The sequence below is a fragment of the Ursus americanus genome, chromosome 20, assembly GCF_024610735.1.
Source record: "Ursus americanus isolate L20-20 chromosome 20, mUrsAme1.1.p, whole genome shotgun sequence".
In the NCBI taxonomy this organism is placed as follows: domain Eukaryota; kingdom Metazoa; phylum Chordata; class Mammalia; order Carnivora; family Ursidae; genus Ursus; species Ursus americanus.
The window spans coordinates 35148855-35172085 of NC_142146.1; the positions used below are offsets into that span (position 1 = coordinate 35148855).

Genomic DNA, 23231 nt, shown 5'->3' on the forward strand with positions numbered 1-23231 from the left:
GTATACTAAGGAAATGTGTTTAGAAATGGAAGTCCTTGCTACAGATTCTACACAAATAACAGTATCTTAGAAAGTCTTACTAATAGCAATATTCAACATAAATCATCTGTTCTTTGAGTAACAATCCTAACACAGCAGTGACTACGTCTTTAATCACTAAACTAACATGCTGGGCAAGCTTCAATGTACATTTCACATGCTCAGACTTACACGAATGCATTTATAGCCATTTTAAATTGAAAAGAACCTCAGAGAACAACTGTGATTTCCTCATTTAAAAATGAAAAACCTGACCTCCAGAGATGTTATGTCTCACCTGGTCAGTGATAAAGCCAAGATTAAATACAAGTTTATTTGGCTCCATGCTCAGTGGTCTTTCTACTGAATCAAGCTGCCAATGTATGTGACATTTTGAAAGAGAAACAAACATGTAAAGCTTAAACTATAAACATGAAGAGCGAAGAACTAATGATTCAGTGATTTTCATGCATAGTGGTCCTTTAAATAATTAGCTTACCTTATCGAAGGGAGGATAATAGTAAGGTTGTTTTTTATTCTCTGGGAATTTGATATGCAAAGCTGTTGCATTTTCAGTATATGGATTTGTTTGAACAGTTCCCATTGGATTCAACATTTCTTCAAGTTCATCTAAAATATGCAAATAATTTTGATTCTTAAAAAATGTTTTTAAAACTAAACTAAAATAAATCCTTAATAGAAAATTATTTTAAAAGTATGTCACCTAAGGAATCTGGCAGACAACCGTATCAGTAAGCCTCTAATTTTCTGTTAATACCTGACACAAGAATTGATGTGAGTTTACATACATCTTTAGAATGAGAAAGTTTCTAGAAATGCCTACCTCACCTCTTTCTTCAAATCTGACAAGTATTCTCAATCTTGAAAAAAAAAAAACTTAATTGGAATTGCTCTCCATCAAAATAAGGTGACCCACAGAATTTTTATTACTTTACCACACATATGGATTTCTTACTTTCCGTGGTCATCACAGTAACCAAACTGGTATTTTGAGAGTCATCAATGGCATTGTTTTAGACAAATCTAATGTTGTTTATGTTCCTCAATTATCCCATAAATTGCTGATACAGTTAAAGGGCTCTCTGGTAGTTTCTGCAACACTTCATTCAAGTGGTACTCCTTTAACCTAATAAACTGCTTATTTAAGGCACTCCCTCTGCTCCCCCATGGTCCATCCACAGAATTGTACATGGGAATCTTAGATTTCAATGTTCTCATAAAACTTTTTCATTTCACAGATAAGTAAACCGTTGAAGAGACAGTAAACTCAAGAGAACAGAATTAGCAGTACAACCTAAAGTCTCTCCTCTCCAAACTATTATCTCCTTTGTTATACTGATTTTTAGCACAGTTGTTCCCTCCTAAGGAAATAAAAATCCATTGTGTCGAAGCCTAATGTCAAGATACTATCCATACTCGAATTATTTACCAAGTCTAGAAAATATATTTTTTTAAGATTTATTTATTCATTTGAGAGAGAGAAAGAGAGAGCACAAGCCAGTGGAGAGGCAGACTCCCTGCTGAGTAGGGAGACTGATTTGGGGGAGGAGGGATCTCAGGACCTGGAGATAGTGACCTGAGCTGAAATGAAGGCAGGTGCCTAACCATCTGAGCCACCCAGGAGCCCGGCTAGAAAATCTTTACAGAGTATTTCCAAGTTTCAGCTCATTGATCAATTCTTTGCTTGAGTTGTTTAATACTCTCAAATTTCAGATTCTGTTGTCACCCAGAAGGAAGCAATTCTCATCACTTACACACCTCTAAAGCAGATCTCTCAGCAAACTAAAATCTTACACTTATGTTATCTAGTAGCATTATACTCTTTTGTCCTATCACATGCAATCTAAATGTAGCATTTTAGTATTCTTATTGGCCCCAAACATAGAGAGGTAACCTTGCTTTAAAGTGATTATAAAAAGGCACTCTAATATATTTTATAAACAGAGAGTACAAATTGGTACAACTTCTACTGGAGAGCAATTTGGATTATCAAAATTACAAATGTATTTATTCTTCTTTTAATTTTAAAATTCCAAGTTTTTATTTTTTTTTAAGTTTGTATTTTAATTCCAGTTAGTTAACATAGAGTGTTACATCAGTTTCAGGTATACAATAACAAATGTATTTATTCTTTAACTCAATAGACCCACCTCTAGGAATTTATCTTAGACACAGACGTGCACATAAGCAAGATTATTCATTATAACACCACTTAAATTATCAAAAGGTAAGTCTGCTTTAAGAACAGCAGCAGCACTTTATTACATAAGGTTAAAAGGGCAAAAAGGAGAACACTTCACAGAATGCTATTTTAAGAATAGGAAGAAAAAATAGAAATCTTCATTTGTATTTCCTAGTGTATGCATGGAGAAATCTGGAAAGATACAAAAACAACCAGTAATGTGATTATATACCATTTAATGATGGCCCAGGGACTCTAGACAATAGATTATCTGTAGTTCCTTTGTTTCAGCTTCACTCCTACTGGGATAAAGTGACAATTCTAGAGCTGATACATGCACAGCAAATGTGTTCACTTACTATTTTTCATATTACATTTTGTTAGAGATGAAGTCAGGCTCATGGTATGCCAAGTTAATATTGCCCAAAATTGTCAATTTTGCTAAAATACCAGTCAAGTTGCTTGGTGATTCTGGAGAACATGTGTGAGTCTAAATTAAAATTTTCAAAAAAGTGTAACTGCTGCAATGCATAATTTCTACTCTAACTATGAAGCTCATCGTTTCTCGTAAGAAATGTATAAATGCACACTACTCTCCTATATTTGGGGGAAAACATGATTAGTAAAAACTATTGCAGATATATGGAGGAGAGGGCAGAAACTGAAGAATATATACACACACAAAATATCAGAACATGAGTTTTAAATATGTCTGTGAATAAATGGTTATCCAAAACCAATTTCTCAGATGTCAACTACTAATAAATGAATATTTTCAAATGTTTGTCACAACATAATTTTAAAATGCAATTAAGTTCACAATTTTATTAACTAATTGTATTAACGAACTATGAAGGCAGGGGGAAAAGAAAACCACTATTAAAATACAAAGTTTATACTAAAAATTTCAAACATTTGGGAAAAGCAGTATGGAATAATGGAAAGATTCAAAGGGTTCTCATACAAATCCTACTTTTGAACCAATTTTGTAAGACTTACTAACTTATCTCTGAGGTTCACTTTTCTCATCTGTAAAATGGAGACAAAACTAGCTAGCTTGTTGGGATGCTCTGAATAATATTTCAGAAATATAAGCATATGGAAGGTGCTCCTCTTAGCTCAAATTTCACGTTAAGGCCAACTAAACAGTGTGTTTTTACTATTCTTCCCATATTAGTGAATGTTTCTTCTATTAGTGTAGAAATTTAGTACAACTAAGAGCAAAAACGTTGTTTTGAAGAAGATATTGTTCCTTAGGAGAATTTCTCCAAACTCTATAAAAATAAAACTTTTAAAGCAAGAACATATTCACCGAAGTAACAAATATATTACGACACAAATCACTATTTAAATACATTAAAACGATCTGTGGGAATCTGTTTTAGAATAAATAATAAAGAGACGAAAAGATGGTTTCTTTACTAAACTGAAAGAATAGTGAGTCATAAAAGAACATTAACTAGTCCACATGCCAGAAGTTACTCTTTAAGGATTAGGATGTAAGTCTTACCAGGAAATGAAGACCAGCTGTGCAATATTATGTCTCCAGATCTCAACTGTCCTTTAAAGTCAAAAACCATCGTATTTACCCATGCTACAGGATAATGCTGTTGAAAAAGATACCACTGCATAAATATGCCGAAAAAGAACTTTAGCGTGGAAACATGTACATGCCTTTTGTTTCAAAAATTTATATCTAGAAATTTCTAGAGTTCCAGGTGATTTCCAAAAAACTATCCAAAATAAAACAACATGTACACGGAAAATATTCAAGATCTTTACAATGGTTCAAGAAAACTCTGAAAGCCAATTAATATCTCATGATGAAATAATGTATCCAAAAAACATTATTTATTATATAAACATTACAAATGATGAGGAATTTTTAATGACCCAGGAAAATACATGTGATATGTCAGGTTATATGTTTTATTAGCTTTAAGCCTCAGTAAACCTTAATGTAGGAGAAGGCACTGCCTGTAGGTATTGCAGAATTTATTTTTATTTCTTAGAAGGAAGCACAGACAACTAGACCATTTATATAGGATTTACACAGACACCCAGACCAATTAACTTGGTCACACTGTATCAAAAAACCTTATAAATAGTCAAATACTTTGTGTAAAATTCTTGATCAGTGTAAGAAAAAATACTAAGGAAGTACCTCTTCTGTGACTTTTACACCCTAAAATTTATTTTTTAAGAACTGTATGATAATAAGCAGAGGAAAAGCCTGCTTAATTTTTACATTAAAGAATAAAGGACACAAATTCATGTACATAAATATAGTAACCAGTTTTCTAAAAAAGTATATAAAATTCATGTCCCCATCCCTCCAAAACAACTTTTCATAAACTTGAAGGAAAATGAAAAAGACAGGACTAAAAATATGAAATGGAAGATGAGAATATGAGAACAGGTACACTCATCCTTTTTCCACAATTTCGAAATTTAAGAAAATGAAAACTAAAAGTTTATTCATAATTCATATGACAGCAAAACATGGCCAAAACTGGCATGAAGTTAACTGATGTTCTGCATTTGTCTCATTTAATGTGAATATTCATATATTTCACTGCTAGATAGTGATGTGTTTGATTACAGACTTGTGCCCCAGTCCCCACAGGTGTGTTGAGTAAAGTATGTTGTACGATCTTTCTAAAATTCACAAAATTCTGAATGTTCAAGTATATGTGGCACATAGAATTTCAGTTAAGGTACAGTGGAAATGTAATTTTTTAAATTTTTTCATTTTTTTAATCTATATTTTAAAGTATTATATTTATAATGGAACACCTATGGTATGATATCTGCTAAAATAATTTGCCAAAGAGAAATAAATGAATAGGACATAAAAATGAAGATTTATCGTCTTTTTAAAATTACTTCACAGGGACCAAAGTTACATGCCATAATTTCACATTACTCAATTACTTCAAAGAGTCTTAAAATTATTCCATTGTAAAAATTTTTCAGTAATACATAATTACCACTTTCCCAGATTTCCGGATGGTCTGATATTTAGAGGGATTAATAGTTTTAGTCGACTTTTTCGTTTTCACTTTATCCAAAACTGCATAAACAGCAAAACATAATCGAGCCATTCGTGGCAGGTCACAAGTATTTATATCAAATTCCAGCGGTTCATTCCAAATGTGATCATTTTTCCCTGATATCTCTGAGCTTACGATGGTTTTACAGAGGAGTTCAGTACCATGAAAAAGGCCAGCCCTGACATGAACCTGTAATGAGGGAGAAAAAAATGAACACAGAATTACGAATACTGCACCACTGAAACACCTCCAGTCTGGAAAAACAAACATATACAGGGAGAAGCAGCACACCAACTCTAGGAAAAACTTTTTGTCCACAGAACCATCAGGCTCTAAGTAATCAGTATATAATTCACCGAACTGTTATTTTTAACCTATTTTTCACTTAATAAGTAAACCAACTAAAAAATGCAATATTTATCAATGGTATAAACAGGTCTACAGAAGCCAAGGCCATAAGTATAAAAACTACTATCATATGCTCACCTCCACTGACTGCATCTACTTGGGGTCTTGTCTTATTCTTCTATATAACTGCAAAGGAAGTGATGGATAAATTGTCTCCAGTCTCTTTCTACTTCTAAATAATGTACAAACTGGTCATTATAAGAGCCACCTTCTTAAAGATATTCTATCCATATTTACAATTATCCTACACATCATTTTTTTTTCATTTTTTCCTAAAGACACAGGTCCAGAATGATGCAAGACATATGTGAAATATCCCAGAAAATTTTACTGTCATGTATATAGTTTTTTAAATGACATAACCCAATTACCTCTAAATTTAAAAGTGAGTACTACAGAACTAGAACAAATAATCCTAAAGTTTATATGGAATCACAAAAGACTCCAAATAGCCAAAGCAACCTTGAGAAAGAACAAAGCAGAGGCATCACAATCCTAGATTTCAAGAGATAACTACAAAGCTGAAGTAATCAAACCGTACTGGCACAAAAACAAAGACATGGATCAATGGAGAATAGAGAGCCCGGAGATAAACCCACACTTACCTGGTCAATTAATCTACAACAAAGGAGGCAAGAACATACAATGGGGAAAAGACAGTCTCTTCAATAAATGGTGCTGGAAAAACTGAACAGCTACATAGAAAAGAATGAAACTGGATCACCTTCTTACGCCCCATACAAAAATAAACTCAAAATGGATTAAAGACCTAAATATGAGACCTGAAACCATAGAACTCATATTACTTCCACACAGACAGCAATTTCTTGGACACTGGCCTTAGCAGCATTTTCCTAGATAGTTTCCTCTGGCAAGGGAAACAAAAGCAAAAATAAGCTATTGGGACTATACCAAATAAAAAGCTTTCTCACAATAAAGGAAACCATCAACCCAACAAAAAGGCAGTCTACTGAATGGGAAAAGATATTTGCAAATGATATATCTAATAAGGGGTTAATATCCAAAATATATAAAGAACTTATACAACTCAACACTTCCCAAAAATCAAACAATCCAATTAAAAAATGGGCAGAGGACCTGAACAGACATTTTTCCAAAGAAGACACTCAGATGGCCAACAAGCACATGAAAAGATGCTCAACATCACTAATTATCGGGAAAATGCAAATCAAAACCACCATGAGATACCACCTTATCCTTTCAGAATGGCTAGAATCAAAACAAAAAATAACAAATGCTGATGAGGACAAGGAGAAAGGGAATCCTCGTGCACTGTTGGTGGGAATGTAAATTAGTGCAGCCATTATGGAAAACAGTATGAAGCTTCCTTGAAAAATTAAAAGTAGGAATACCATACGATCCAATAGTTTCACTATTGAGTATTTACCCAAAGAAAACAAAAAAATTAGTTTGAAAAGACGTATATACCCCTATGTTTATTGCAGCATTATTTATAACAGACAAGATATGTAAGCAATCCAAGTGTCTATCCATAGATGAATGGATAAAGATGTGCTGTGTGTGTGTGTGTGTGTGTGTGTGTGTGTGTGTGTAACGGAATATTACTCGGTCATAGAAAAGATGAGATCTTACTATTTGCAGCATTAGAGGGTATTATGCTAAGTGAAAAAGTCAGAAAGACAAATTCCACATAATTTCCCTTATATGTGAAATCTAAAAACAAATGAACAAACAAAGCAGGAAAAGACCCATAAATACAGAGAACAAACTGATGGTTGCTAGAGGGGATAGGAGAAAGGGATGGGCAAATGGGTGAAGGGGAGTAGGAGGTACAGGCTTCCAGTTATGGAATGAACAAGTCACAGGGATGAAAGGTACAATATAAGGAATATAATCGATGGTAGTGTAACAGTGTTGTATGGTGACATATCATAGCTACACTTGTGGTGAGGAGAGCATAATGCATAGAGTTGTCCAATCACTATGTTATACACCTGAAATTAATGTAACATTATGTGTCAACTATACATCAATAAAATTGGTTGACTAATAAGTTAAAAAGTGAGTGGTGAAAGTAGAACTAAAAACATTACTAAAACACAGACTGACTTAACGAAATACTTTATGGTCAAATGTTTTTATATTGATTTATTCAAATGTGATATTAGCACACAGTAGTACTCAATTTACTATTTACTGAATAGATGAATACATATGTGAATATTTAGGTTTGTCTTTAACTTAAAATAGGCTTGTCAATAAAAATTGACTTATTAGAAGAGTTACTATCCTCATTTTGAAAAGGAAGATAATACCAAGAATACCCATCCTATCTAAAGATACAGAAACAGATTTAAATAGAAATATAAAATTCTAAGTAATACCGTCAATTTTTAAAATTATTATAAATATTTATATTAGAATTATTTGAGTTTAAAAGCTATTAAAATTATAACTGCATAAATAAAACTACAAGTTAATAGACTACACATTTCATAATGTAACAGGAAAAGAATGGCTTACTTTAATAAACAGTATTCATTTATCTGACTCCCACAAAATAAACATAGATTGGGGTGCCTGGATGGCTCAGAGCCTGAAGTGGAGCCAATCTCACAACCCCAGACCATGACCTGTGCTCAGCATGCGGTCTGCTTAAGATTCTCTCTCTTTTTCCACCTCTGCCCCTCCTCCTGCTCACACACACTCTCTCTCTCAAAATAAATAAAATCTTAAAAATAAAAATAAACACAGATCAAAGGGTTAGGTATGTTAAAATCATTAAAAAGCTGATTAAGGAAATTACTAAAAAGCTATCAGAATAACTATTGAAGCTGGGTGATGGGTTCATGGAAGTTGATTACACTATTCTCTCTACTTTTGTGTATGTTTTGTGTATGTTTAAAGGAATTTTTCCTTAAAAAAAATTTTTAAGCTACAGAGAAGAAAATTATTTATTCCAAATACAGACGGATTATTATTACATAGTAAAGATTAAAGTAATAGGGATTACAAAAAGCACCTGGAGTAAATTCTCAGGTCACCAAGAATTTTTATCTGAACACACACCTAATTCCCTTCAACTTCACAGAAAAGGGATTACTCCTTCTACTCAAAACCTCTAGCTCCATCTTGCTCCAATTTCCCAAGTTCTTAGACCTTGCTCCTTTGCTTCTTTAACTTGGAAAATCCCCCTCCCCAGCAGGCTATAAAATTTATGCATTTCTCTCCTACGTCAAACTCAAACAAAAATCTTCTTTAGAACCTAACTAACCATAATGAGAATGGTGCCAGCATCCACTTAGACACTCATGTTTCTTACTTTCAATCCATAATCAAGCCTATCCTGTAATACAAGGGGAAAGTGATTTATGATGTAATCTTACTATTTAAAAAATTTTTTTATATATTGATTTTTTTTTTTTTTAAGTAGGCTCTATGCCCAATGTGGGGCTTGAACTCACAACCTTGAGATCAAGAGTCCCATGCTCTACCAACTGAGCCAGCCAGGGGTGTACTCTTAAATGAAAAATAAAATAAAATAAAATAAAATAAAATAAAATAAAATAAAATAAAATAAAATAAAATAAAATAAAATAAAATAAAATAATACATACTCACCAAAAGCATATTCAAATTTTATGGTACAAAGAAATGAATACAAATAAAAGTAGTTACAGTAGGATAACAAGGATATTGGTGATTTATCATTCTCTTAAGTGATCCTGGATTATATTTTATAATGTTATTTTTAAAACACTTTAAAATTATTATTCTACAAAGTACCACACAAAATAGTTGGATGATCTAACTGTAGGATCCTAAATATAGGCATAACACCAAATGCTCACAATCGATCCAAAACTCATTAAATTTCACGCAAATATGAGTGAAAATGGACATCATTTTAAAAACTATTCAGGGCACCTGGGTGGCTCAGTGAGTTGAGTGTCCCAGTCTTGATTTCGGCTCAGGTCATGATCTCAGGGTCGTGGGATCCAGCCCCACACTGGGCTCCACGCTCAGTGTGGAGTCTCCTTGAGATTCTCTCTCTCTCCGTCTGCCCCTCCCCCCCACTTGCATGTGCACACGTGTGAGCTCTCTAAAATAAATAAATCATTAAAAAAAATTCAAGGTCATCTGTTTTTAAACAGTGTCAAAAAATTAAATAAATAAATAAATAACAGACAATGTCAAGACTGAGTATTAAGTATTAAGGTTGAGTATTAAGGCCATAGCCTTAAGCAACTTTTAAGCCCATGTCTCTATACTTTAATGCTATTTCCCTGTGTTCCCCGAAATAAAGCAAAAAGTCTGAGGATTCATTTTTACTCTGTACAGAATATAACAGTAATTATAAAGAAGGATTTATACAACAGCACTTTTAGGAAATCTTTGCATTTTCCTCTATGCTATACTCAAAGTATCTAAACTATGAGACACTTACTATACTAGTATTTTTAATAGACAAAATAGGAATAACAATTTATTCTATTAAAAAAAACTGTAATTACAGTTTCTTATAGAACCATAATTATTTTCTCCTAAACAATGAAGAAATGGCCCTATCATGAAATGCTCAATAAATGGCATTTAGTGTTAGTAAAAATTATATGGGAAGTGGGAAGAGCACAAAATCCAGATTTCAAAGTTTTCTTTTCCTTCCTAACATACCTCAAGAAGATTGAGCACCAGTTAATAAAGACACAGTGAACAGTAATTTCAGATTATCAGGAGGTTAGGAAAGGTTCCACTACTACCACAACAGTCATTATCTTAAAAGGAGTTCAACAGCAAGAAAGGAAAGAAGTGCCTACTGCCTGGGCAAAGACAAACTCCCCTGGCATGCCTTCAGAACCAAAACCACTGTGGCACAACTAGAGGCACATGGGGGCCACGCTGGTGCTTAGGCTGGAGAGGTGAGCAGCAAAAGCAGTGCCAATTAAGACACTAAACGGGAATAGAATTTAAACCATTGAAAGACTATTTTGTTTTCAGGTAAGAGAAAAGTTTGGGTGTAAGGTAAGGTGTGAAAACAGAGGCAAGGAGATCAGTGGGGGGAGGCTATGAAATGGTCAGGAAGACAAAGAGGAAAGAATGGATAGTAAAGGATTTCAATGAGGTAGGATCAACAGTATGTGATCAATTGATTAAATATGGTAGGTAAGGGAAAGCAGCGACTCCAGCTGCTTTACCAAATATAAGAGGAAAAGTAGTTAAAGGAGTTAAGAGAATGAGTTGAGGGACACAAAATGAAGTTGGCTTTAGAAATGTGTACCTAGGCATATGAAAACAGGACTCTGGAACTGAAGAGATATCTCAGTTACAGGCAACAGCTTGAGAATCATAAGTAAAGGAGGTACAGTTTTTTCAATTTTCTTACAAAGAGGATATCAGTAACTGTTTTCCAAATGAGAGGAAAAACACTAGGAGGTGCTGCTGAGGCAGGACCCACATGCCTCAAGCAAACAATCCATTTGCCCTCTGAGTTCTGTGACCTCAAAAACTCCATAGCACTTCCTCTCCTTCACCTCAGGAACACAAACCCAAATACATCCAGAATTTGACTTTGCCACACCCAGCATCTCCAAATCACTAACTGCTACATCTCATTCTCTACCCACCTCCCTTTCCAACTCACTCTGACACTCCTACAGGAAAATCTCCTTGCCCTCTTTAAAGCCTTCACCCCACTTTTCTCTATCACCTTTGTCTGCCTTCACCAAAACTCTCTGCCAATGTATCTCTCCTCTGTCACACTCATCTGAAGTCCATATTCTGGATAAACCTAATTACCTGCCTCTCCTCCATACTACATGTTTTGGGGTCAACCAGTACCATGACTGACCAGTCTCAAATGTAAAATTATTCTTTCATCACTGCAAAAACATTTCTTACCTTTAATTAACTGCTGAAAACTTGCATTAACCATTTACTCTCCTGTAAGATAAGCCTTCTCATATTCAATAAAATTATTAAAAAAACGTAAAGCTCCTATTTAAGCTCCTTTTTTTGTTAGGTTTTCTGTTACCTGAAGATGACATGCTTTGATGGTTACCTCCTGTCAATCTATTCTATTTAGAAGTTATAAGATATTAGAATAATGAAATACCAGTCCATTATTATTTATAAGATAAGGAAAGCAAGTAATGAGAAAGATCAAATTATGTAGCTAATAAAAAATCAGAATCCAATACTCACCAACTACAGATAGATAGATCATTGTTACTAAACTGTGAAGTCATGTCAGTGGGGCAGATTGAGGATGGCATAAATGTTAGGATGAAGTAAAGGGTTTAAAGAGTATTTTTCTTCCAGAAAAATGCAGGTTGCTTCATATGCACCTGCCACTCCACAAATCTCCAAGTAAAGAGGTATGGGGCGTGGAGTGGGGGTTGTCATCTATTCACACATGATCCCCCCCTTAGGGACGTCATGTTCCTAAAACTACTTTAATTCTATTCTAGGCTCACCTGACCTTAAATGGCCACAACAAAGTCTCTGCTGCCTCAACCTTACCCAAAACCTGTTTGAGGTAAAAATATGCATATAGAATTTCCTGAAAGATAGACAATATATTTCTTTGGGAAGTTCAAATATTACCATTAATTAAAGATAAGCCATCACATGGTTGAGCATAATACCTAGACTGAATTACTTTGGTCTCTTATAGAATGACTTTTCCTGGGGTGCCTGGGTGGCACAGTTGGTTAAGCCTCTGACTCTTGGTTTCGGTTCAGGTCATGATCTCAGGGTCCTGGGCTCTGTACTCAGTACAGAGTCCGCTTAAGACTCTCTCTCCCTCTGCCCCTTCCTGCCTGCATTCTCTCTCTCTCTCAAAATAAATAAATAAATCTTTTTTAAAAATGCCTTTTCCTATTGTACTGTCAATATTATATCTTAAGTCTAGCCAGTGAAAAGATTCTATAAAAGAAAGATATGTGAGAGGCGCATGGGTGGCTAGTTGGTTAAGTGTCCAACTCTTGATTTCGGCTCAAGTCATGATCTCAGGGTTGTGGGACGGAGCGATGCGTCAGGCTCTGCGCTCAACAGGGAGTCTGCTTGAGATTCTCTCTCCCTCCCCTCTGCCCCTTCCCCCCACACTTGCTCACTCAGCCTTTCTCTCTCTCTCTCAAATAAATAAATCTAAAAAAAAATAGATTTCTAATTAAAAACCTTCCCACATGGGGTGCCTGGTGGCTCCGTCAGTTAAGCGTCTGTCTTGGGCTCAGGTCCTGGGATCCTACATCAGGCTCCCTGCTCAGTGGAGTTGGCTTCTCCCTCTCCCTCTCCCCCTGCTCATGCTCATGCTCTCTCTCTCAAATAAACTCTTCAAAAAAAAAAAAACAAAAAAAAACACCTGTCCCACAAAGAAAACTTCAGGGTCAGATGGCTTGGAGTAAATCTTACCAAACATTTAAGGAAGAAATAATACCAATCCTATATAAGCTATTTCAGAAAACTGATTAAGAGGAAGGCTTCTCAAGTCGATTTGTAAGGGAAAAAAGATCAATAACTTTTTTCCTTAATGGTGTTTGGATTATTTTATCTATCCCAACAATCATGTTATACTTCTGCAACTGGACAAAAATTAATAAGGAAAGTTTAAATTAAAGAAAAAATAGAATTACCACTAAAACAGGAAAAAAAGGCTAATTGGCCCTAAGCACACTCATTAAAAATTAAATCCTAGCTGAGAAAATAAGAGCAAAAAAAAAGCGCCCCATTTTAATGACAGCTAACCAAAGAATCTTTAAAATCCATTTATAAAAGCAAGCCATTGGTAATCTTTGGCAAGGTGCTCCTGAATATATCCTCATGCCAGCAAACATCTCAAACTAAGTGAATCTCTTTCTTGGATCACAAACTATTCACTTAATTTCCTGCCAAGCAAAATAGGGGAAAATGCATGCTTTACACTTTGAGACAAAATGCCTTATTAAATCTTTACTTAATTGTATGGGGTTATGCAATAAATCTCCACGTGTTAACAACTTGTGGTCCATAATGTAGTCATCTATTGTCTTCCAGGAAATGGTATTGCATTTTCTCTGTGTTCAGCAAGTTTAAAAGAAAAGGAAAGGGCTGAGAAAAGAGGCTGAGTGCAGCTCTAAACAAGGCTGACAAAAGAGAGTTAAGCTTGCATAGGAACCTGTGATCTGTAGTTTTGGCTTAAATTGTATTTGCTGAATTTCTGATCTAAATCAAGTTCTTTTACATAATACATACAGGAAAAATGTCACTATATCTACTACATCTCCAACTATTCAAAGAATACTTTAAAACAAAAATTCTTAATTGCCTTACATTAAATCACCATATTCTATCCTGTGTAATTGACCAATATAGGGAAAATTTAAACTCCAATGTGACATTTATTAAGCATATCAGAGAGTTATTCAAATAATGGAGCAGATAGGGGCACCTGGGTGACTTGGTTGAGTGGCCAACTCTTGGTTTCCACCCAGGTTATGGTCCCAGGTCCTGGGATCAGACCACATTCAGCTCCAGGCTCAGTGTCAGGTTGGCTTCTCTTCCTCTCCCTCTGCCTCTCCCTCTGTCCCTCCCCCTGCTTGAGTGCTCTCTCTCTCTCTCTCTCTCTCTCTAAAGCAAATAAATAAATCTTTGAAAAATAACAATAACAATGAAGCAGATTTAAAAAACTCAAATCTTAACAAGTACTCACTTTTACACTTTCTTCTGTGTTAAGTTTATTTCCCTTAACCAATACAATTTGGAAAGGGTTGTTATTTTCCCAAACATGCTGCAAAGGAATGAAACAGAGTATTTTAATTAAAGACATAAATATTCTATGCTAGCTATGAGATAACCTTATCTGTTCTCAAGTCCACTGGCAAAATAATGAAAATAGTATAGACCTCTGAACTAAAAACTGAAAATCACATGTACTAAATTAAGCATCACAACCACTAGCACTTAGTTCTTATGGCAAAACAAGGCAGCATTCCAATACTGCCAAGAGCTTCACTAAATAGGGGCGCCTGGGTGGCACAGCGGTTAAGCGTCTGCCTTCGGCTCAGGGCGTGATCCCGGCGTTATGGGATCGAGCCCCACATCAGGCTCTTCTGCTATGAGCCTGTTTCTTCCTCTCCCACTCCCCCTGCTTGTGTTCCCTCTCTCGCTGGCTGTCTCTCTCTCTGTCGAATAAATAAATAAAATCTTTAGGAAAAAAAAAAAAGAGCTTCACTAAATAAAACACCATAAACAAACAGTATTAAAGCTTTGGATGAATTAAGAATTGACCATTTAAATTAATATACAGTTAATATCTTAATTATCAAGGAGAGATTAAACACACAACTTGTTAAAACTGAATAACTATTAAAAAATGTTAACTGTTTCAGTCAATAAACAAACAGGATTTGCTTTATATAAATACATTACATTCTGGAAAAAATGGTATCTTTGATATATTTAATTCTAAAAGTATTCAATAAGAAGGCGGCAAGTTATACCAAAAATGCTATCATAGCTAAGCTGACAGAAAAGAAATACATGAGAAAATCAACTATTTCTGCACATCTAACTTTCCTACTAGAATGTCTCAAATTGCTCACTGAAGTCTATCTTCAGCTGTACTCTCGAGAAATTTCTAATTTGGTGTCATTTTTCTGTGATACCAAAAGAACACCAAAACCAAAAATAGCATATTTACATTTATCTGTAGCTTGAGCTGAAGAAAAAGAATAACAGCTAGAAAGATAATTACAATAAATGGTAATGGATCTTTGGCAAATGTGCACTGGTTTTCATCGAAGGAGAAGTGAGCAGAGAAAATATGTGAGGCTTAAGCATACAACCTAAAAAATTACATGCTTTTGGGGGTTACCAAAGGTTCACACATGAAACTTACAGAAATAATTCGCATTTTCTTTGGTGGTAAAGGAAGAGGAAGGTTTGATGAATTTCGATTTATGGCAGCCTCTATGGCAATCATTTCCTGTTCATACATCTTCTTGATCTTGCAACATTCCACAAGCATAAAATGGGGCAAGGTCCTGTTCATTACACAGTTCCGGATATACTAGTGGCAAGCAAGAATAAGGTAAAGATTTTCAAGCAAATACTTAAATCAACAGAAGAATAATATTAAATGAACACCACACTACCAATGTACTATGAAAATGTATCTAACAACTAATGTCAAGAATATGAGAAATTAAAATCACAACATAAAATAGCTACCATTAATTGAACACCTAAGTACCTAAGAACTAGCTATTTTTTATATTTATAGCTAATTTTTCTAACAACCCTATAAGAGAGATTTTCCTCCCTTTAATAGATGAAAGAACTAAAAGTCGGAAGAGCTAAGTTACATACCTGGCATCTTTAAATCTGTCTTTTTTTTTTTTTTTTTTGCTAAGCCTTTAAGAAATATGTACCTCAGTCTAGATGTTTTGCCTTCTTTTCGCACTTAATACCTGACATTTTGACCAACTGGCTCACCTTTCTAAGGGTGGGACTTGATTGGTAAAGATTGTGATACTACAGTGCAAGCTTTGACCACAGGAAAAGTGGACATGTAATTACACATGTGGCCATTTCTTCACATCCTGAGGTGGTCATCTTAGACTTTCCCATGGATCCCTAAGGCAGACCTGGTACCTTTACAGGACAAGGCTCCAGCAGATAACCATTACTATCTCTCTTGCAAAAACATAATTGGCCATCTTAGCTTGATACTCTGCTTTATTTCCATGAGACCAGGATGACCCTCCAAAGGCATATAAGAAGAGGGGTGGTTATTCACATTACCGGGGATGCCTAACAAACTGAATAGAAACTAACTTAATAAATTCCTCAGAAGAATAAATTTCCTATATAGATTCAGCATATTATATTCAATTCAGAATGAGTAAATACTTTTTTTTTTGAAATAAAAAAAAAATCCAGAATGGTAAGTAGGAGTTACATATTATGATAAATATATTCAATCAAAAAATTTTCACTATGAAATATGTATCATTCCACTTCCTTCACATTCCTTTGCCTACATGGTATACTTTCTCTCTCATATGACCTTGTACAAAAAGGTACACAAGCCTTTATTTTTCTTTATAATAACAAATCCTAAAAAACAAAACAAAAAACTCCCCACAAATTCCAGTTTTGGCAAAACAATATGCCCTCCACTAACTAAGGTTAAAAAAATCATAGCTCCTTGGGGCACCTGGGTGGCTCAGTCGTTAAGCGTCTGCCTTCGGCTGAGGTCATGATCCCAAAGTCCTGGGATCGAGCCCCGCATCGGGCTCCCTGCTCAGCGGAAAGCCTGCTTCTCCCTCTCCCACTCTCCCTGCCTTGTGTTCCCTTTCTCGCTGTGTCTCTCTGTGTCAAATAAAAATAAAATATTAAAACAAAAAACAAAAAACACAGCTCCTTATTCTCAGCCATCACTTAACATCTGGCATGCCTCTATCCCTCTTGCTTAAAACAAAACAATAAAAATCACAAGTAAGAGTAATCACATTATTTTTCTAAAATCCTGTTACTATTTACCTCTAACTTGGCATTTAGCCTTTATTTTTTATGTAATGACCGTTTTTTAGTCTCCAAATGTAATTTCAACAAAAATATCTTCAAGTTTCTTGAAGGCAAAGCCAGGATCCTGATAAATAGCACACCTCATGGTGGGGGAGGGGTGTTGCCCTTTCTTTCTTTCTTCATTCATTCACTCATTCATTCATTCGACAGAGAGAGAGAGAGAGAGAGAGCGCGAGCACTCACAAACAGGGGAGAAGGAGAAGCAGGCTGAGCACTGAGCCTGATGCAGGGCTGGACCCCAGGACCCCGGGATCTTGACCTGAGCCAAAGACAGCCTTTTAATCAACTGAGCCACCCAGGCACCCCTCGCTTACCTATTTAAACTCCACTTTACTCCAAAAACAATCTGAGGCACTATGCTTAAGGAACTCATGATTGCATGGAAATAGGTATGTCAAAGATGGTGGAAAGCTTTTGAGGATGGCCAGACCTAATACTTACAAAATTCCAACCATATATGGAAGTAACAAAAAACAGAAGGAAGGGCAATTATACATGCAAATTTTAGACTGAAACTGAAATGTTTTCTAATTCACAATGAAAATTTGTAAGACCTTGTTAACTGATAATCAGAAATAAGTTCTTACACAATTTAATGACTATTAATCAAGAAATCTTGTATCTTACTTCCCCCAGAATATTTCCTACCTAATTATTATGTTTATATGATAAAACAGTAGGAAGCTATAGCAAATTTTATTAAGAATTCATTATGCCAGGATGCCTGGGTGGCTCAGTCGGTTAAGCATCAGCCTTCGGCTCAGGTCACGATCCCAGGGTCCTGGGATCCAGTGCCGTGTCAGGCTCCCTGCTCAGCGTGGAGTCCGCTTCTCCATCTCCCTCTGCCACCCCCCCCCCCCACTGCTTGTGCTCTCTCTCTCTTGCAAGTAAATAAATAAAATCTTAAAAAAAAAAAAAAAAAGAATATGCGGCAGGAAATGATGATATAACACTGAAACAACCAAAAAAGTAGAAAGGAAACATTCAGATACACACATTAAACATATAATCATTATGCCAAAAATATATATAACTGCAAGTAAACAACAAAAACAGGCCAAAATTTTAACAATGGTCATCTCAGGTGGGTAGGATTATGAATATCTATTACTTAATTCTGTATAAATTTCTGTAGGTTCTAAATACTTGACTATAACAATACATTTTCATCAGAAATTTAAATTGTTAAACACACACACATACACACACACACCTCTGGAAAATTGATAGTTAATACACATACCTGGAACTGAATGAGTGGGTGATCACCAAACACGTATTCTACTCTCCCACTGACTTGCAACACATAGTCATAGGGACTAACTTCATCTTCTTTCCCATGAATAGTCAAACGTTTCTGGATTGCCAGTTCATTTATTTTGATAGGATTCATATTAGGAGATATTTGAAAACTAAACACATCCTAAAAAGGGGGTAGAAAAAAGGAGTAGTTTTATGTTTGTGCTGAAAAAACTCACTCTTTACTCTTATAGTTATTACTACATTGTATATAGCCGTACATAGTATGTACATATATATATATATATGTTACATATATATCTTTTACATTTAACATTCCAGTACATTTTCCTATTTTCTAAATACAGTATGTCCACAGCAAATTTGTTAAGATTTCTGATAATCTGCAAGTCATCTTACACTAAACAAGGCGCTACAGATCCCACAGGTAAGACTCATATTTAACTAAAGCGTATATTTAACTAAAGTTTACCATCAGAGAGTTTATCAAATACATTTCTCAGTGAATAGATTTTTTAACATCTTTCTTTTAAAAAGATACCAAAAAACCTGTTGTTGTTCAAATTCAGTTCATACTAAGAATTTTATGTTGTCACTAGTAAGAAGAGTATTTATATACCAATTAAGTTATAAATGAACAATTCAGTCAAATTTTATAAACACGTAAAAGAAACAAAGAAGCTTTCATTAATGAAAAATGAAGATATAGTCAGGATTTAATTATTATCAAATCTGCTCATCATAAACCCCAAATGTACAGATATTAAAGACTACTTAATAACATCTGAAACTTCTCATAATCTAGCAAAGTAATTTCCCACCATATGATCACGCACCAAGGATTTAAGAAAATTCACTATCTCCTAAAGCAGCCAACTGCTACTCTGGACAACCGTGATTGTTAGAAAATTCTCCATATTGACTGGAGATTGCTTCTGCTATATTTCCACCAAGTTAAGTTACCTCCTTCTTCCACAAGGTACTTCAAATTCCAAATTTTTATTTAATTATTTATTTATTTTTAAATTTTATTTATTTATTTGACAGAGAGAGAGCCAGTGAAAGAGGAAACACAAGCAGGGGAGTGGGAGAAGAAGAAGCAGGCTCCCAGCGGAGAAGCCTGATGTGGGGCTCGATCCCAGAACGCTGGGATCACACCCTGAGCTGAAGGCAGAAGCTTAACGACTGCGCCACCCAGGTGCCCCATCAAATTCCAACTTTTTAAACCTAAGCTTACTGGGTGTTCCAATCTATTTTCCCTAGTATTTTTACCCTTTTTCTCCTAATTTTCTATATGAGTTGGTGCTATATGCATCAAAGTATATGAACGAGGATTCAGAGAGTCATTTGAGAAGTCACATGACTCCACTTTCCTCCCCTAACTCATTTCCCAATAAGATACCAATGATCTCATATTCTTGGGTTGCCAACTGTCACCTCCTCTCCATCTCCAATAACACTCTTCTACTTCCGCAATTCTTCGTCTTTCTCCTGAAGAGCAATATAGTTTCTTATTTAATTTCCTTGCACTATCCACCTCAAAACCTTCGTCTATCTTAGAAAGTAATCTACCTTTAAAAAGAGAATTACAAAGATATATGATACTTTTTTAACATAATACAAATGGTCATAACTGTCTAAAGCAGTGCTACCCAATAAAACTCTTAAAAAATGGAAATAGTCTATTCTGTGCTGTCCAATACAACAGTCTCTTAGCCACAAGTGGTTCTTGAGAAACTTGATATGTGGCTAATGTGAAGAACTGAATTTCAATTTTATTTTATTAATTTAAATTTAAAATTAATGTACATATGTGGCTAGTGGCTACTGTATTTAAACAGCACAGGTCTGAATAATAAGGCCTTAAGCTCCTTAATATATCACAAAATTATTCTATGATTCCCATTTACTCTCTATTTCATAAATAAACTTTTTAGAAATACAAAACTAGAGGACACACTCAACATCGGATAGCAAGAACCTATAGAAAAGACCAGAAATCAGAACTGGGCTTGAAAAACTATTACAAGTAATAGAAAATAAAACAAGTTTAGTTAGTATGTGTCAAGAATTAAAGGTAGTTTGAAAACGAATAAAGAGCAACTATATCCAAAGAAGAATCAAAGAGAACTCCAAGAAATAAAACATATTAAGTGAAATTTAAAACTCGATGAAAAGGAACATAGCAAATTTTAAGATTTTTGAAATTTGACAATATCAAGTGTTAGCAAAGATGTGAAGAAACTAAACTCTCAAAATATTTCTGCTAGTAATGTAAATTTGAAGAACTGTTTGGGGGACACCTGGGGGACACAGTCAGTTAAGCAACCAACTCTTGGTTTCAGCTCAGGTCAGGATTTCAAGGTCATGAGACGGAGCCCCACATCGAGCCCCGGCACTCAGCTGGGTCTGCTTGGGATTCTCTCTCCCTCCCCCTCTGCCCCTCCAGCTTGCACAAGCGTGCTCTCCCTCTCTCAAAATAAATTAAGTCTTAAAAAAAGAAAGAAAAAAACTGTTTGGCAGTATCTATTAAAAACCAATTACACACATACACCCATGACTCACCAATTCTGTTTCTAGGTATATATCTAATAGAAATACATAAATTGATGTTATTTCATACAAAACAATGTTGAACTTGATATGCTCTGTGTGTATACATGTGTGTAACAGGACAACTGAGAAAATGTGAACACTGACTAGAATTTGAGGATAAAAAGCAAGCAAAATAAAACTAGCAAAACAAAGAATAAAAAAGATAAGCCACACCTAGGGAGAACACATTCCCATCACATTTGAATGACAAAGATTCACTACCCACAAATACCAAGAACTTAGACAAGTCAGTAAGACACACATGACACAATTTTAAAATAGACAAAAAACAAACACAAGAGAAATATGAATGTTTCATAAATATGTGAAAAGACATTCCTCATCATCAGTTCTAAGAGAGATGCAACTGAGACAATGGATATACAGTTGATACTTGAGCAACATAGGTTTGAACTACGTGGGTCCACTTAATTACGTGGATTTTTTTAATACATACAGTATAATACTGTAAATGCATTTTCTCTTCCTTATGATTTTAATAACATTTTCTTTCCCCTACTTACTTTATTATAAAAATACAGTATACAACACATAAAACAAATACGTGTTAATCAACTATTTATATTATCAGTAAGAGTTACAGTCAATGGGACATTATTAGTAGGTAAGTTTTGTGGGGGTCAAAAGTTATATGTGGATTGTTGAATGCGGAGAGGTTGGCACTCGTAACCCTCACATTGTTCAAGAGTCAACTGTACATTTGTATAATGGAACTGTATATAGCACCAAGGACTCGAAACTTCCCTTTAAAGACCAATCATAATCTCATGATGATTACGTTCAAGTCTTCTAAAGAACTACTGGTGTGTCTCATCACCCATGTTAATTCTCTTCACATAAACTGTTAATTGGGCTGACCTGGTCAGAACTCAAACCAGTTTTTCCTGTATCAAGCAATTTTCCAACAACTCTTTTAAATACTTCACAAAATATTACTCCTTTAAAAGACTTGTGATTTTCCTGAGAAGTCAATTTGCATTGTATTGCTCAATGCTTACAAACAGCTACATGAGAGACAACAAAGACACTGGGAATATGGGTGGGACAGAAACGTCTGTTTAGCAGGAAGGGATACAGTTCATTTGTAATTACATCTATATCATGACAACCGTGCTTATTCAGGTAATGTCTATACAGATGAAGAAATACTTATTCTTCATAGTTTAACTGTATGCGCTTCACTGTTTCTCACATTTCTGCCCATGCTTCTGATACATTCTCTGAAATTCCCCCAAAAGTACAGTCTCTACCTCCTTCTACCTTCTCCACAACCCACCGTTCCCTAACACACAGGAGACTATTTCAAATGCCATGTGCCCCTCTCACTTAATTGATACAATTATTTCATATAACTTATGCCGGCTGAGGTTAAAAAAACACAGGTTTGAAAGTGATGCTCAGGTTTATTGGTATCCTTAACAAATTATGACTCTTGGAATTAAAAATAATGCCTCTGTGGTCTGGCTGCTGGGACTAATGTTCTTTAAAACTGAAACGTGATAGTTCCACGATTGTATTTATCTTGCTTCTTAAAAGCCCTGATCTATTCTGGATGATACTGACAATGTGGTCCTCTAAAATTTCACGTTTTTCATAGAAACTACTGTCTATATTTCCCCCTAACTACCCTGTTAAACCACTTTTTAACCTATATGTTTAGTTTGTTACATTTCATTTCATGTTTAGTGTTCCTACATACAGCTGCCTAATGTTGGTCATTAGCAGTAATGATGAAATGGCAAAATGAATATTTTATAGAAGTCAGAAGGGCAAAAAAAATGCATGTATGAGAGATCAGTATGCTAACCATCCTTTATTCTGATACCATCATTCTTATTTTTTGTTGGTGAAATATTTACTCACTTATAAAATGGTACTGGTAATAAATTATGAATTTGGGGTTTTATTTTTATTTATTTTTAAAGATTTTATTTGTAAGTAATTTCTACACCCATTGTAGGGCTCAAACTCACAACCCTGAGACCAAGAGTTGCATGCTCTACCAACTGACCCAGCCAGGCACCAAATTGGGGATTTTTAAAAATGGTCTTAGGGGGCGCCTGGGTGGCACAGCAGTTAAGCGTCTGCCTTCGGCTCAGGGCGTGATCCCAGCATTATGGGATCGA

The 23231-nt window shown here is 35.0% G+C and overlaps 1 protein-coding gene across 4 annotated transcripts in view; it reads right to left on the minus strand.

The window, feature by feature from the left end:
- PIK3CB (phosphatidylinositol-4,5-bisphosphate 3-kinase catalytic subunit beta) overlaps positions 1-23231 on the minus strand; it is a 184630-nt gene that overhangs the window by 63404 nt on the left and 97995 nt on the right. For all 4 annotated transcript variants that reach the window (XM_087870221.1, XM_045791870.2, XM_045791871.2 and 1 more), the window contains 6 exons: positions 18473-18652; positions 15539-15709; positions 14351-14428; positions 5212-5463; positions 3732-3828; positions 518-648 (listed from right to left, as the gene is read on the minus strand). In XM_087870221.1, the coding sequence (XP_087726347.1) occupies positions 518-648; positions 3732-3828; positions 5212-5463; positions 14351-14428; positions 15539-15709; positions 18473-18652 (909 nt within the window). The remainder of the gene's footprint in view (positions 1-517; positions 649-3731; positions 3829-5211; positions 5464-14350; positions 14429-15538; positions 15710-18472; positions 18653-23231) is intronic.